Genomic DNA, 15,333 nt, shown 5'->3' on the forward strand with positions numbered 1-15,333 from the left:
GTTGGGTTGTTTGTATGCGTGATTGTGAATCTCAGGTAGCAAATCTGGTTTGTAGATAACTGGTACTTACTCTTACATTTATGTGAAATCAGTGGAGACAAGGCAGATAAGACACAGTTCACACAATTAACATACAAGCAAAAAACAACAGAATCAATGCATAGTGTTGCTGCAGTAGGCCACCGAAGTGACAATTATTTTATTAAATTCTGTAATTATTTTACCTTACCTATGTTTTTCAAGAATAGATAGTTAATTGCCCAACCTGTTAATTAATTTAGTTTGGGATTCTCATGGAATCCAACAATTGAATTTCATTATAAAATCTAGAGAGTCCATAAAGCTTTTGGGGCTGTTCCGCCATAACGCTGACAATTGAAACGTAAGTTTGATATTATTTAGATATATGTTTATGCCAGATGCCACAGTCGCCGGCTGCTCAGCCCAAAAACCGCTCAGGGCGAAAGGGAAGTAGTCTGGACCTGGTGCAACTGTGGACTATAGCCTAAGTTTCGGTTCCAGACCAATCAATAATGGTACTGCACCGAAGCTCAAACGGTGGTGCCAGCACACCCTGGCAGCATGGAGAATAAAAATTGTCAGAATCAAAAGTGAATAGGAGCCAATAAGGGCATGAAATGTAATAAACCATGGACAGCATTATGGCATGGACAACCCATCGTTAGACTAGAGGCTAACTCATTCCAGTGACAGGAACTAAAAGTACAAGCAAATTTACTAACATACTGTATTCAGCAAGGTGACAACAATAATAGCTTGCAATATAATGACACCATGACAAGGATAAGAATCTAAATTTGCATTGCAATATGTAACAAAGGGGATAACTGGTAAACATAGGGATGGGTGGGAGGGAAAAGACGAAGAATAAGTCAAAAGTAGACGGAGCAAAAATGATGTTGTCTGTAGGTAGACAAAGGAGAGAGTGGGCGAACGAGGTCAAAGGGAAAGCATCCACGCTAAGCTGGCTGGAACAATCTCTGGCATTACCCAGCGATTGGTCCTTGTGCTACTCATAAATATTCATGGGGTTACAGCAGAGGAATTCCGATTTCCCATAAATGTCCTTGTTTCCCACAAGACTTTTTATGTGAAATCAGTGGAGACAAGGCAGATAAGACACAGTTCACACAATTAACATACAAGCAAAAAACAACAGAATCAATGCATAGTGTTGCTGCAGTAGGCCACCGAAGTGACAATTATTTTATTAAATTCTGTAATTATTTTACCTTACCTATGTTTTTCAAGAATAGATAGTTAATTGCCCAACCTGTTAATTAATTTAGTTTGGGATTCTCATGGAATCCAACAATTGAATTTCATTATAAAATCTAGAGAGTCCATAAAGCTTTTGGGGCTGTTCCGCCATAACGCTGACAATTGCCAGGCAATTGGCTGCGCAGCGCCAAAAGTAGGAATTAAGAGAAATAGTGGCCTATGCAACAACACTGATTAGGGGGAAATCCAACGGATGGAGACACAGACGTGTCATCATATATGAGTAGATTTGAGCAGTGTTCTGGTAGCGGCCCTCCTCCGTGTGGTTGGTAAAGACTATGTTGTTGTTGTGGATACCGAGCAGGAGAACATCCTGCACAAATTGAAACAGAGAGATTCCCGGCAGTAAAATGGACACATAAAATGTACGGAGTCATAATACTGTCTGCCTTTGCCAAGGAGCTGGAAAAAAAAAGACAAGAAATTATTGGAGGAGAGCTGAAAAAATCTCTGCAGGAGGTTAGTCCAAACAGACATGCATGACAGGGCAGTAACCATAATAACCTGGGACAGGTTACAGAGTACACTCTGCCCTTCCTAGCTGTTGCTCCACTGAGAGACACACCGAACAATGCAATTAACATAATAACACTAAGGGGTGGTTACAGAGTACACTCTGCCCTTCCTAGCATAACTGAACTCTGACAAGGCAGGGTTGGAACTAGAGTGCGGACGAATGCCATGAGGACCGTATGTACGTTTTGAAGGCATCCGATTTCCATCTTCCGAGCTGACGGATCTGGGCATCGGACAAGCCTCGCTCGGCTGCTGCAGTTGCTGCCCCTATACGAAAGCTATGACTATGGTAATGAGATGGGTCAACCTGACAAAAGACCAAAGCTCGTTTGAGCACTGTTTCGAATTCCTTACGTAGGACTGGTCTGCCAGAAGCGCATGCAAAAAGAGGGCTGTTACCTGGACTGCGCAACTGGAAGTAGGCTGAGAGAAGTGCAACTGGGCAATGACAAGCCGAAGAACCTGGTTGGATGGTGAGAGTGAATGCGCGACCACAAGAGTGCTTGAATGAAAGAAACTTTAACGTGATTTTACCATTGGAGAGGGCGACTTGTTGGGATGAGATGAGGTGAGGGCTGGGATCCTGGCGATTTCTGACTGTAATTTCACCCACTCGCAAAAAAGCATGGAAAGCTAAAGAGAACATGGCTGAATAAAGAGCTTTATCGAAGGGGGACACCACAATATGGGTAAGTGAATCCAACAGCTGAAGAAGGAGTTTTTTCGAAAGTGGCAACCGAGAATCGTGGGCTGGGGTGCGCTTATGCCCTGCCTGCAATAGTTTTTGAATCATGAAGGAGGACGTTGGATCAGGGACGGCATACATCTTATGTATGTATCCAAGGGCAGACACATATGAGGAGATTGTAGCTGGCTTGTACGACTTATTCGTGAGAAAGGAAATGAACAGTGCAATGGTGCCTACTGGAATGGGAGGTTCTTTTGCTAGGCAATGCTTGTCAGCAAACTCTACAAATAAGGTCCAGGCTCGACGGTATGACGTCTGAGTGGATGGGGCAAGTGACGATTTGAGGAGTAGGCTTAACGTGGAGGTTAGGGGTTCAAGCAGGGCAGCAGCGGTACCTGCACTGGGTTGGAGTCTGCCCAAGGAGCTAATCGCTTGAACTTGTCCACTTGCAGACGGGACAGCAGGTCTGCCAAGGTGTTGTCTTTGCCTGGAATGTGGACAGCCTGGAAGACAAGGTTTAGTTGCAAACATGTGAGCACAAGCCTCCGTAACAATGTCATGATAAGTCTATCCTTTGAGGTCTGTTTGTTGAGAATATCCACCAAGGCCAGATTATCTGTATAAAAAGACAAACATTTGTTAGCGAGGGACTCTCCCCACAGTTCCACTGCCAGCACGATGGGGTACAGCTCAAGCAGGGTGATTGACTGGGAGCGCCACAGGTCGTTCCATGTCCCAGAGAACCACTTTGAGCCAAAGACTGCTCCATAACCTAGTGAACCAGATGCATCTGTGAACAGGTTAAGTGAATCCGAGGTCAGGAATCTGTCAGGAAGGAAAAGAGATTTGCCATTGAAATCTTTGAGAAACAGTGTCCACATGAAGAGGTCAGCGCGTACTTCTTTCGTAATTCTGATAAAGTGATGGGGTTTGGACACACCCACAGTCAGCTCTATCAGGCGTCGGAGGAAGGGTCTGCCTGGGCGGACTACTGCGCATGCAAAATTTAGTGTGCCCAGGATGGACTGCAGATTTTTCAGGGTTAGTTTGGGACGCTGAAGGCACTGGTTAATGAGCTCCAAACACTTTGTTATTTTGTCAAGAGGAAGCCGTACTTCCATGAGAGTTGTGTCGAGTTCGTACCCAAGGAAGGACATAACCTGACTAGGGGGGCATGTTTTTTCTTCAGCAATGGGCACACCCACATCTTGACAAAAGTGAATGAAACGTTGTAAAGCAGCCTGACAGGGAGTTTTCTGTTTCTCAATGATAAGAAAGTCATCAATTAAGTGCACCATATGAGGAATGTGGAGATGGAAATTGGCTACCCAATGTAGGGCACAGCTTAGTTTCTCAAATATGTTGCATGAACTACTAAGTCCCATGGCAAGACAGCGGTCGAAATAAAACTGGTCGTTCCATCGCATACCCAACAGGTGGTACTGGGATGGTTTGACAGGAATGATCCTGAATGCTTCTGCTATGTCTGTTTTTGCCAAAAAGGCCCCTGGTCCAACCAACTTGATAAGTTGAATGGCATCGTCTATGGATTGGTACGCGACATGGGCTAGATGTTGAGGAATAGCATCGTTTACAGACAAACCGGGAGGAAAAGAAAGATGGTGAATCATTCGAAAGCTGCCGGGGTTTTTCTTTGGCACAACCCCAAGGGGGGAAGTGAAAAGGTGTGGAATGGGAGGGTGCTGAAAAGGACCACAAACCCTACCCAGGAGGACCTCCTTATCGAGCTTTGCCTGGACAACATCAGGATGTTCCAGCGCGGAGGTAAGGTTTTTTCTGCTTCCCTCCCCAGACACACTGTCACAGCCTATGTCAAACCCGAAGGAGAATCCGTGCAAGAGGTAGGCTCGCTTCCCTTCATCATACCCTTCTAACCACGCGTTGAGGGAGTCGGGCAGCACGGGGGTGGGGAGGGAGCTACTGGTTAAAGGACCTGGGGCGGAAGGAGAATTGGCTGTTCTGTGATCTTGGGGAAAAGTTGTTCTGTGGTCCGGAGAATCTAGGTTGGGCTGGGTGAGAGAAACGGGGCCGAAAGGATTGCTGGGGTTGTGATCCGAATTGAAAGTCCTGGGAGTGATTGCCGCTACCGCGAGTGTTCAAAAATCGAGGCATGACTGAAAAGGGTTGGGTCACTGGTTTGGGGCAGCGGGTGATCGGGTGAAACGCTTTGCATCCGGCATTAAAACACCGATGCTGATATGGACATCGCCTGCCTGCTGTGCAATCGCCTGACCGGTGGAATGCAAAGCAAGCCCCGTTGGGGATGGGGACGTGCTGGGAAGTATGGGGGAGGGAGTCAAGAAGCCCCAGAGAGGTGGACTGAGCTGACATCGTGGCATTCATAAACAGCTCCAAGTGGGTGGTACCCATGGCGATCTTAACTACAGGCCTTGACAGCGCGCGACTGGGGGCCCTGACTGGAGGCCTACTGTGTTTTTGTGAATAATTGTAAGTTTTAACATTATTTCTTAAATCAACATAACAGGAAAGTTTAGAGACTTATTTTTAATGCTTTAGTAATTATCTGTTGTTATAAATAGTGTTAAAATTAAGTTTATTTCGATGTCATGCTGTGGCCGCACAACTATATTATGTATACAAGCATGTTTTCATGTACCACTGCTTGTAAATTTCTGGGCGTAGTTCAATCACACACTTTCTTTATAGATCTATCAGAGGTATTGAAGGCTTACCTGAGTAGAAGCACTAGGACACTGACAGCTTCAAACATTTCAGCGCAGGCTCTTTGGTCGATCGTGGGGTTGAGGCACAACAAAAGTTTCTGAGAAAAATGTTTGAGATGATTCTGGCATGCCTTTCCTCCATCTGGAACTGGAGTTCATCCGACACTGTCATGGCAATCTTCATGAAGGAACGTTGGCACACTGACGCTTTCACCACGTTGAACAGAACGTAACAAAAGATTGTCCATTGACATGCACGATCGGACGGAATGTTCAATCCACCTCTGTCCAAAGAGTCAGTGTATTTCCCAAACTGTTGGAAGTAGAAAGTTGTCTGGTCCAACTGGCTCAGTTCATCCTCCTCTGGGTCTTTTCTGGTGATGTAGCCCGCGATGTAGACAAGCACGGACTTGGTCTCAGGGGGGACTGAAGCTTCCAGTTCCTCGAGGTTATCCATAGTCTGGCATGCTCTCTCGTCAGACTCAAGAGCAAAGTTGCACTGAGAACAGGCATGCCCTGGCACCACATTATCCATCACAGTCTTGTCAGTCTTGAGAGCTAATAGCAGCTTCGCTCGGTCGATGTTGGACTTCTCTGTGATCTGCTGCACGGTGATGAAGTATGTGCCGCCTGACCCCTGGCGCAGCTTACTGAATTCCTTCTCCAGGGGGTCAGTAGAAAACTGGCCAAGCAGCACATACTCGTGAGAAGTGGAGAGAAGATGACGGCAGAGACTTACAAGCCCATTGCAGGTGTGGTAGATGGCTTGTGCGGTGTCACGCGTCAGTTGTTTTTGCCTCCTCCCCTGGTTCCCAGCCATTTGTTGCGCCATGTCCCCAAACTTGAGCAGCATGTCTAATCTAGGGTCGCCGGGGTCAGACACAGCCGCTTGGAGAGCATCGTTCTGCCGAATATCCTTGCCCTTGGACTTCACGTTAACAAGCTTCCACCATGTCAGAACCTTCATGATGAAGCTTGCTGTGGCCTCAACACCGGTAAACTTGCCCATCCCTGGATGTTTCAGGAGTGCTTGGTGGGTCTTCTCACTGAACACCTAGACATAGATAGATTATTTAGGATTACAGATCTGTCTCTCAGGTTCAGCTTACCAAACTTACAGCACCTCCCTCTCCCAAAAGAGGATCACACACACACACACACACACACACACACACACACACACACACACACACACACACACACACACACACACACACACACACACAGTCACAAAGGAATATATAATTGTATCCTATTCATTCATTTCATTCTTTCCTGTCTACCATCCCCCCACCCATCACAAAAAGAGAGAGAGAGAGAGAGAGAGAGAGAGAGAGAGAGGGAGAGAGAGAGAGAGATGCGAACTTAGTTATAATATATATCTAATATGTGTAAAAGAGAGAGAGAGAGAGAGAGAGAGAGAGAGAGAGAGAGAGAGAGAGAGAGAAAGAGAGAAAGAAAGATAGATACCTTCAGACATGTTGACACTTTCTGTCGTTCGATGGGTTTGGGGGATACAGCCACTTCATCCAAGTCTGATAACTTCACCAGGGACTCAGCCTCCAGCTTGTATAGCTCCACAAGGTGATGCCACTTCGCCGTCTTCTTCTCTCCATCATCATCCTCAAATATCAACTCCCATGTAGGCTCTGTCAGCCAATTGTTCCTAATGTTTTTCAAAATGTGGACGAAGTCGTACAGGAGGAACAGGCCTGTTTGAGTTTCCCAGGGCTTTTGGGGGTCTGCACCAAGCTTTTTGAACAAGGCCTGGTTGTTTCGGTTCCCGTCACAAATTATGGCCTTCACATGACCACCAGATTGCTGAATGGAGTCGCGAGAAAGTGTGACTTGCTCGTGCAGGAACGTGGAGTTCAACTTGGAAATGGGCAAGATCCGCGACAGAAAATTTGGCCCACCGAACATGCACGACACCATGATGCCTAACACGGTCTTGGCTAGACAGTGTGGGTTGTCTGCACTTCTGCCAAAGACTTGTCCACCATGATAGAGCATCATTTTTTTTACATACACTTCATCCTGAAGAAGCACACATAGTCTTTGCCGCTCCTCCAAGGACTTGAAAACTGCACTGGAAAATGCGGACTCATCGAGCTTAGCAACCTTTGATGTGATGCGCGTTAGTGTCCGCACTGAGGGGAATTGGAAGTCGTGCCGGAGTCTCTCATACAAGCAGCGTGATGTCGCAAAATATGTGAATGCTCTGATTATCATGTCTGGGGTATACACTGGCTTGCCAATTTGCTGGGTCCCCATGGCTTGCAACTGTTCTTGGATAACCTTCTTCTTGTTGTCCAGCTCAAGAGAATTCAAAAACCGAATGTTCTCTTCAAATGCTGACCATGTCTGCAATGTTGTGATCTTGTTGGCAGAAAGAGTAGTAGCTGTACACCGGACACCCAGGTGGAAATTCACAAAAGTCAGATCCTGTGAAATCCTCACAACAAACAGGGGAACACCATTCACCATTTTCTTTGATTGAACATGCACAACACTATCATCCATGAATGCAAAAACGGGAACAAGGAGATCCCTCTTGGGAGACTTGCTGGCCAGCAATATGCTCTGCAAGTCACAAAATGTGACGCTGTCACTATTGAGAAAACACGCCAGCTGGTCGGCTTCTGTGTTTCTCAGCGAACTTGAAGTGCGCTTCGTGGGGCGAGGAGAAGGTGCAGGGGTCGGTATTTGACTGGACGGTACATTTGGCCAAACAGAGGGTGGATGTTTCGGTCTTTGTTTACCGTTTTTGCTGATCGTTTCGAACCCAGGAGGCCAGTGGAGTTCGCACACGACGGTGTGTTGCTTTGCGGTGAAGTTATCATTCGGAATTGCAGAAATCCAAAGTGCTCTCTCAGCGCTATCACTTGGAAGCCTATACACAGACACTTTCCTCTCACTGCCGCATCCTTCTTCTGACTTGTAGTTAGTTTTACAGCCGTACACAGAACATTTTCTCCCCATGGTGATTTTAAACCGCACGCGAAACTGGCTATAACCGGAAGTTATCTTCGGCGAGGGGAAGTGGCAACATACCACAACATACCGCAAGAAATCAAAATCAAAGTAAGTAAACTACAGATTTATTATTATTTTGCCCCCAAAAAACAGCAGTCTGGGTCAATAAGGACTTAGATATGTACTTTCCAATCAAAATCAGAGCAAGTAAGCGGTCATTCTTGTAGTTGGCATTTATTTTTGTGTTTGCGGTAAGACTGTGAAAGTGCATTCGGTGCACTGCGTGTGCGAGAATCCGGCAGCTGCTGCGCTGCGAGCAGCCACACTCTGGCACCGCAGGCCTCCAGTCAGGGCCCCCAGTCGCACGCTGTCAAGGCCTGTAGTTAAGATCGCCATGGTGGTACCCCAAATGGCTTCCCCCCGCTCAATCAAGCGACGAAACTGGGAGTCGTAAGAGCGCCAGTCGCCCCGCTTCCCCGCCATCCGGACCACGACCTCCATGTGGTGAGCTAGCCCAGGAGCTAGCTCAGGCTGTCTGGCAGTGACGATGGCAGAGAAGCGGTTCCACGCAAGGGTCCACGTAGTTGGGTCCATTTGGGGCTTCGTTTTAGGGCGCTTCTGGAGATAAAGGCCAGTTGGGGAAGTCGGGTCAAACGCAAAGAGAGGGGGGTCATTAGCGGGGTCTTCCAGTAGGTCATGTAGGTCAATAAATTGACCCTGCCAAATTTGGTCTTTGAGTTTTCCCGAAATAGTGGCAGTAACTGGGCTGGAAGATGATATAAAGTGGGACTGACCGGGGGGTACGGTCGGGTATGTACCTGTTATATCGGCGACGGCGTCGTTGACCACGTTAATCGCCGGGTCCTCGGAGGGCTCAGCGGCAGGTGCCTGGGCCGCCAACGCCTGGAGGACGGCCTGTGTGACAGCTTGGACCAGTGCCGGATCAGGAGCTGCTACTTGGGGTGCAGCTGGTTGTTGCCCGGCTCTCGGAGGGGCGTCCTCACCGGGTTGTGCTGGAGCTCTGATGGGTCCCCGGGTTGTTCTCACGAGTTTAGCCGTGGCCGAGGCAACACCAGCGGCAGCTCTGCGCTTAGGGGGCATGCTGCAAACCAGGAATACAAACGGGCAGCGGAACTAGTGTTCTGTTTGGAAGGTGTGAATACATTGGCCCTGAGACATGGCAGGGGGAGGAAGAATATGGATCTATCTTGAAGGAGGCACATCCTCACTCACAGTGTAGTGGCCCAGTCTGCCCAATTAGGCTGAAGGACAAGTGAGAGTTTTGAAGGCGTAAGGCCAGTGCTGGGTTTCCACATAAAAGGCACAGGGGCATAAGGCCATTGCTGGGCTTCCACATAAATTGCACGGGGCATAAGGCCAGTGCTTGGCAATCAAAAGAAAGTGCACGGTGGCATAGAGCCAGTGCTTGGCAATCAAAAGAAAGTGCACGGTGGCATGGAGCCAGTGCTTGGCAATCGCAGCAAGGTGGCATAGAGGCAGTGCTTGGCGATAACATAAAGTGCACGGTGGCATAAAGCCAGTGCTTGGCAATCAACATAAAGTGCACGGTGGCAAATAGCCAGTGCTTGGCAATCAATATAAAGTGCACGGAGGCATAGAGCCAGTGCTTGTCAACAACAGAAAGTGCACGGTGGCATAGAGCCAGTGCTTGGCAATCGCAGCAAGGTGGCATAGAGGCAGTGCTTGGCGATAAAATAAAGTGCACGGTGGCATAAAGCCAGTGCTTGGCAATCAACATAAAGTGCACGGTGGCATATAGCCAGTGCTTGGCAATCAACATAAAGACTTAAAGTGCAGGGTGGCATAGAGCCAGTGCTAGGCAATAACATAAAGTGCAGGGTAGCATAGAGCCAGTGCGTGGTAATCAACATAAAGTGCACGGTGGCATGTAGCCAGTGCTTGGCAATAACATAACGTGCACGGATTCGAAATAACAATCAAGTTATAGATAGCCCGATGGAACAACAACAACTAAAAGAAACAACAGTACGCTCGGAGGGAGCCGATCATGACGTCATACCGGAAACCGCCGAACATGTTTGAATTGAAAAATGTAGGGCACGGCATGGCAGGCTGTGACTCACACCCGCGGGGGCTTGTTTGAATTTAACAAATGTAGGGCGCCAGTTACTCTACATTATTAGCCCAAGCCAACAAGGCACCGCGAACCGATTTATAAAACTGGTGCGAACCGTGGGGAGAAAGATGTATTCCATCAGAAAGGAATTTCGAACCAAGTTGCCAATTTGAAGTCGAGCGGTCAAACTTTCCGTTGTGGTTCCAAAAAGAAACCGAATGCAAGCCCCGCACGGACGATGCGAGATCGGTGTTAATAACGTCCACAGCACGATTATACATTTTAGAGTAACTGGCATGTTTTTCTTCCAGAGTGGCGTCCTTCATTTGTTTGATTACGCACGAAGGGGCACGTTGTCGAGGTAAAAGCTTAGAAATGATGACGTGAGCCCCGGTTCGAGCTGCTATCACGGACGCAACTGCAAGAATCCGACCGGCTAACCCGGTCGGGTCAGTGTTGAAGGAAATATCGTTGTCGCCTATGATCAGGAATACCAAGTCGGGTGTCCGTGCCGAAAGGGCTGGAATGTCTTCTTTTTCTAAAGTGTCCAAAGTCTTTCCCCCGCGACACAAAAACGTTACTGAATCGACCTTTCCCGCAAGTTTGAAATCGGGGGACAACCGAGCGTCTGTTCGACAGTACACCGCCGTCCGTAGCCGCCCGCCGATAGAATGGCCAACGATCACGGCGTGCTTTCCCGGCATCACGGCAAAATAATACGATCAATCAACGAAAAATGAGAATGAATCACAGTACCTTGATGTTCGCTGAACGAAGACACGGGATCAAGTAGAAGAATAGAGTACACAAGAGAGCGAGAAGAGAAAAGACGAAGAATAAGTCAAAAGTAGACGGAGCAAAAATGATGTTGTCTGTAGGTAGACAAAGGAGAGAGTGGGCGAACGAGGTCAAAGGGAAAGCATCCACGCTAAGCTGGCTGGAACAATCTCTGGCATTACCCAGCGATTGGTCCTTGTGCTACTCATAAATATTCATGGGGTTACAGCAGAGGAATTCCGATTTCCCATAAATGTCCTTGTTTCCCACAAGACTTTTTGTGACATTTGCGGCTGCTGTTATCTGTTATTAGCATTCAAAAATGTTTGTTGGCAAGACTTGCAGCAACTTAGCTAGTATAACGTAGGTAAAATCTTTCCCATGCTAATTCAGATGGCTCTTGAATGAGTTCATACTGTCAGCTGACACAAAATTCAGTGGTACGGGATCCAGACCAGAACAGTACTATTCTCAGTGAAAATAGAGCATGCCTAACATTTTTATCTTTTATAATGAACACACTCATGTGTTCAATTCACAGAATGTTACCAAACTTTCTGTGCTTGCAGGCCCTGGCTCAACAGCTGTGCAACAACCAGTTGGGAGATGCATGGTCGTCTCTACACGTTCAGCAAACACAGGACCTGGGTCAACAGAGCTTGGGCTGCTTGCTGACTCATCTGTGGCTGACTCTCAGACCTGGTGCCCGCCCCTCCAACCTGTTGCATCCACTGTCTGACTTTGTCTTCCAGCCTGCAACCATGATGGTGAGCCCCCACCCTCCTGCCCCCTATCCTTCACTCCCCCCCCCCCCCCCACCTATCCAAACATGTTGCAAGTTATGCTTGATTAAGTAAATTGATAAGTTATGAGTATTAAGCAGATGAATTCAGTCGCAACTATGATGGGTTCAGGTTGTCAACGGGGCTGGCTACTGTGTAGCTGAACACATATTTACTATGAAACGCCTAAAATTATAAACGTTGCAACCAGTATTCAATAGGCAGAATGAGGCCTATATATGGATGGCAAGAGGTACATTATTTAGTAATCCAAAGTAGAATAGAAAAAAATTTGCTAAATGTTTAGTTGCTTTTTGTGTAAGTTTATTTGTTCCGTAAGTATGTGTTGCTAATGTAGTAATCTCAAAGGGAAAAGGACAAGTTTTGTGATACTCTCCAGAAATGATTTCTTTTGCTTATTTTTCAGAATGCCTTTCTTCCTACCATGCCTCAGGACAACCTGCAGGAAGTTCTTGCAGTGTTAAATGAAAAAGTTTGGCGTAAGTCTGAAATCTGAGTTTTTCATTGGTATAAAGTCTATTTTCACTGAAAATTTATTAAGCCTGTGTCAGTACACTGACAGCATCAAAGGTCAAACCAGTTTCAATGTGAAACTCAGGACTGTCCTATCATTCATTATAAAAATTAAAATTCCCTTACAGAGTGATGGACAGACAGACAGACTGACACACACACACACACACACACACACACACACACACACACACACACACACACACACACACACACACACACACACACACACACACACACACACACACACACACACACACACACACACACACACAGTGACACACACATACAGCCTTGTAAGAGGTTAGTCTGATTGAAGGTTAAGTCAAAGCTGGATCAGTATCAGTTGGTGCAGTGCAATTTAGTATAAAACACCAGTTATACTAAACAGTGTACAAGTACCCCACAAATTTAATTGAAATATTTCACAAATTCTGCCTTCTACTTTCAGAATGTCCTAACGGCCACAGATACTTGATTGGAGATGTGAGTCCCATCTTCTTATTTCGGTACATGTTGATCCCTCCCGTCTCCTGTACAGTAACAATTTTGGCTGATATAGTTTTGCTTTTATCTTTGAAAAATGTAATTAAGTTACAGTGATTTTGTCAAGTTCTATTTTTTTCATCTTAAAGACTTTACTATTTGTGCTTTCGCATGCGTGTGTGCGTGCATGTGTGTCTGTGTGTGTGTGGTTTAACTAATTCAATCATCAAAGACAACAGCGAACTATTGAACAGCTTCTTGCAACTGATCAGTGAAAAATGTATCGTCCATGCTGTGCTTTGCTTACAAGCACAAATTATTGTCTTGATCGAGTCATTAATAGTCTGATGATTGAAATATTTTCAGTGTGGAAAACCCTATTACGAGGGCAGGTGCCCCTGTGGACAAAAGATTGGAGGAGCAGGTCACATAGCAGCTTCTCAGAATGTTGAAAATTCAAGGTATACACATAAAGCATGACTTGCTCTGTTTGCTGCTGAGGAATGTACATGTACGTGCACATAACAAGTTTGCTGCTTTGCTTGTTGATCATTAAATAAATAGCAAGATTCTGAACATGATTTTAGTCACACGTAGCTTTGGGTTGTGTGCAAATTGGAGACACTTTAATCTGTTGAATGTAAATAAAGCAACCAGAACAAAAGAGATTTCGATCCTTTCTTTCATGAGCTCTTGCCAGCATTGTACCATTAAGGTGAAAAGCAAGTTGGTGATTCATAAACATGATTCGAGGACTGTTTTTTGTGTGTTTTTTTTAATTGATGAAATGTAAGGACATGGTGGTATGGGTATGCTATTCATTCTCCTCGTGCACTTTAGAATTAGGGACGGTTGGAGGGTTTCAAATGGAAAGAATGTACATGCAGCCAAACCTGTCTGTACTGATCGACCACCCAAGGCACATTCCAAAAGTGGTCGTTGTACTGTAGACAGATGGTTGGTATGAAAAGTTGAATTATTAGGAAAAAAAACCTTTGTTGGGGATCCTTTGGTATGTGGTTGTAATTTATGCTTGTGGTGGTTATTGAGAGATGCATGGTCACCAGGGCTAGGTCGACAGGCTTCATAATGGAAATAGACTGGGACAATTTTAGGAAATGGGAAGACAATTATCCAAGACAAATTTGAAGGAGGGAATTGATTGTTTCAGTGGTGACCAGACCCAGAGGGGTCACATCCTGGGATCAGCAGGCCAGAGAGGGGTGGAGTCTGTACCAGAGAGACAGCTGTCAGCCGTGGAGTGTGCTGTACTCAGGTTCCTCACTCACGCTGCGCTATACCTGGCTGCCAGCAACCCTGCACAGGTTTGTGGAGACACTTCTTTCCGTGCGTTCTCACTGTCTCCCTTTTATTAGTCTACTAGTTGTGGAGTGTGCTGTCCTCAGGTTCCTGATTCACGCTGTACTTAATACCTGTTCGCCAGCAACACTGCACAGTACAACATGGCAACATGCACTTGGTTCCCCACCTGACTGTTAAGTGCAGAGCCAGCTTTGCTCAGACTGCTAATTAACTCACGCTGAGTTGTACCTGCCTGTCAACAATCCCTCATAGGTGTGTGACAACAGTCTTTTACCTTGCTTTATGTGTCAAAGTCTTTTATTTTGTGTGCAGTTTGTTTCAGTGTCTCAGATGGTTAAGCCTGGCATCGCACCACACCAAGCAGCAGAGTTTTTCAGGCAGCACGTGCAGCAAGACATGCAGGTGTTGCAGAGAGTGCTGGGTCGCAGTGCTGATGACGTCTACCTCCTGTTGCACCACCTCTGCCATCAGATGGCCATAGCACAAGCAGGTTGGTAAAACTGTCCTGATTAGCTGAGGTTAAGAGAGTGCAGTGGAACCCCCCTGTTAAGACCCTCCAATTTAAGAATCCCCACCTCTTCTTTTTTTTGTAGACATTTTTCAGAAATTATTTGTAATAAGATTCTGTTTTTTTTTAAATATTGGCAGGTCAGTAGTTTCTGGAAAACAAGTATCATAGGAATATTCTTGGGTTTTTGTTCTGTGTATTTATTTTTTACTTTGTTTCGTACAAAACCTGGGATAAAATATTGGTTTGTTTATCATTTACCTGATGTTTATTTTTTATTTTTTTCTTCAGGTGGAAAAGCAGTTAACCTGCAAACAAAGGAGGAGCGTGATCAGTGGGAGAAGCATTTCACAGTTAAATTCATCGCACCAGCTGTTAAGGTTTATACATTTTTCTGTTTCGTATTATAGCTATGTTGACAAAATGCCTTCTTTTTGTGAGTTTTACGTCTTTTCTTTCAGTCTGTCTTTGTGTTTTCTTTCTTTAATAGTTCGAAATAAGTGTTCTGCTAAGGTTATTAATTTTTCATTCTTCAAAAATTGCCTGGTTTGTATACATTTAGAATGCATGTTATGGACGTTTATTACTTCAGAAAACATGACTTTTTTTCTCATGGAAATATACAGATTATAGAATTT

The 15,333-nt window shown here is 45.8% G+C and overlaps 2 protein-coding genes across 3 annotated transcripts in view; one reads left to right on the forward strand and one right to left on the reverse strand.

Annotated features, from left to right (window-relative positions):
* The window catches only part of LOC138962192 (E3 ubiquitin-protein ligase rnf213-alpha-like), a 106,590-nt gene that overhangs the window by 66,731 nt on the left and 24,526 nt on the right, over positions 1-15,333 (forward strand). The window contains exons 65-71 of the mRNA XM_070333922.1: positions 11,632-11,829; positions 12,272-12,344; positions 12,830-12,864; positions 13,231-13,325; positions 14,036-14,189; positions 14,500-14,677; positions 14,987-15,075. Of these exons, the coding sequence (XP_070190023.1) occupies positions 11,632-11,829; positions 12,272-12,344; positions 12,830-12,864; positions 13,231-13,325; positions 14,036-14,189; positions 14,500-14,677; positions 14,987-15,075 (822 nt within the window). The remainder of the gene's footprint in view (positions 1-11,631; positions 11,830-12,271; positions 12,345-12,829; positions 12,865-13,230; positions 13,326-14,035; positions 14,190-14,499; positions 14,678-14,986; positions 15,076-15,333) is intronic.
* Positions 165-11,342, reverse strand: LOC138962196 (uncharacterized). Of its 2 annotated transcripts, XM_070333929.1 has the most exons (3): positions 11,042-11,342; positions 9,006-9,289; positions 165-3,009 (listed from the first exon to the last, which is right to left on the reverse strand). In XM_070333929.1, the coding sequence occupies exons 2-3, from the start codon at positions 9,286-9,288 to the stop codon at positions 1,964-1,966; spliced, it is 1,329 nt and encodes a 442-aa protein (XP_070190030.1). In that variant the 5' UTR covers position 9,289; positions 11,042-11,342; the 3' UTR covers positions 165-1,963. The 2 variants fall into 2 exon arrangements, with proteins under 2 accessions (XP_070190030.1, XP_070190031.1); XM_070333930.1 differs by having other exon boundaries at positions 165-1,704; positions 9,006-11,342.

The sequence above is a fragment of the Littorina saxatilis genome, linkage group LG3 (genome assembly GCF_037325665.1).
Source record: "Littorina saxatilis isolate snail1 linkage group LG3, US_GU_Lsax_2.0, whole genome shotgun sequence".
NCBI lineage: Eukaryota > Metazoa > Mollusca > Gastropoda > Littorinimorpha > Littorinidae > Littorina > Littorina saxatilis.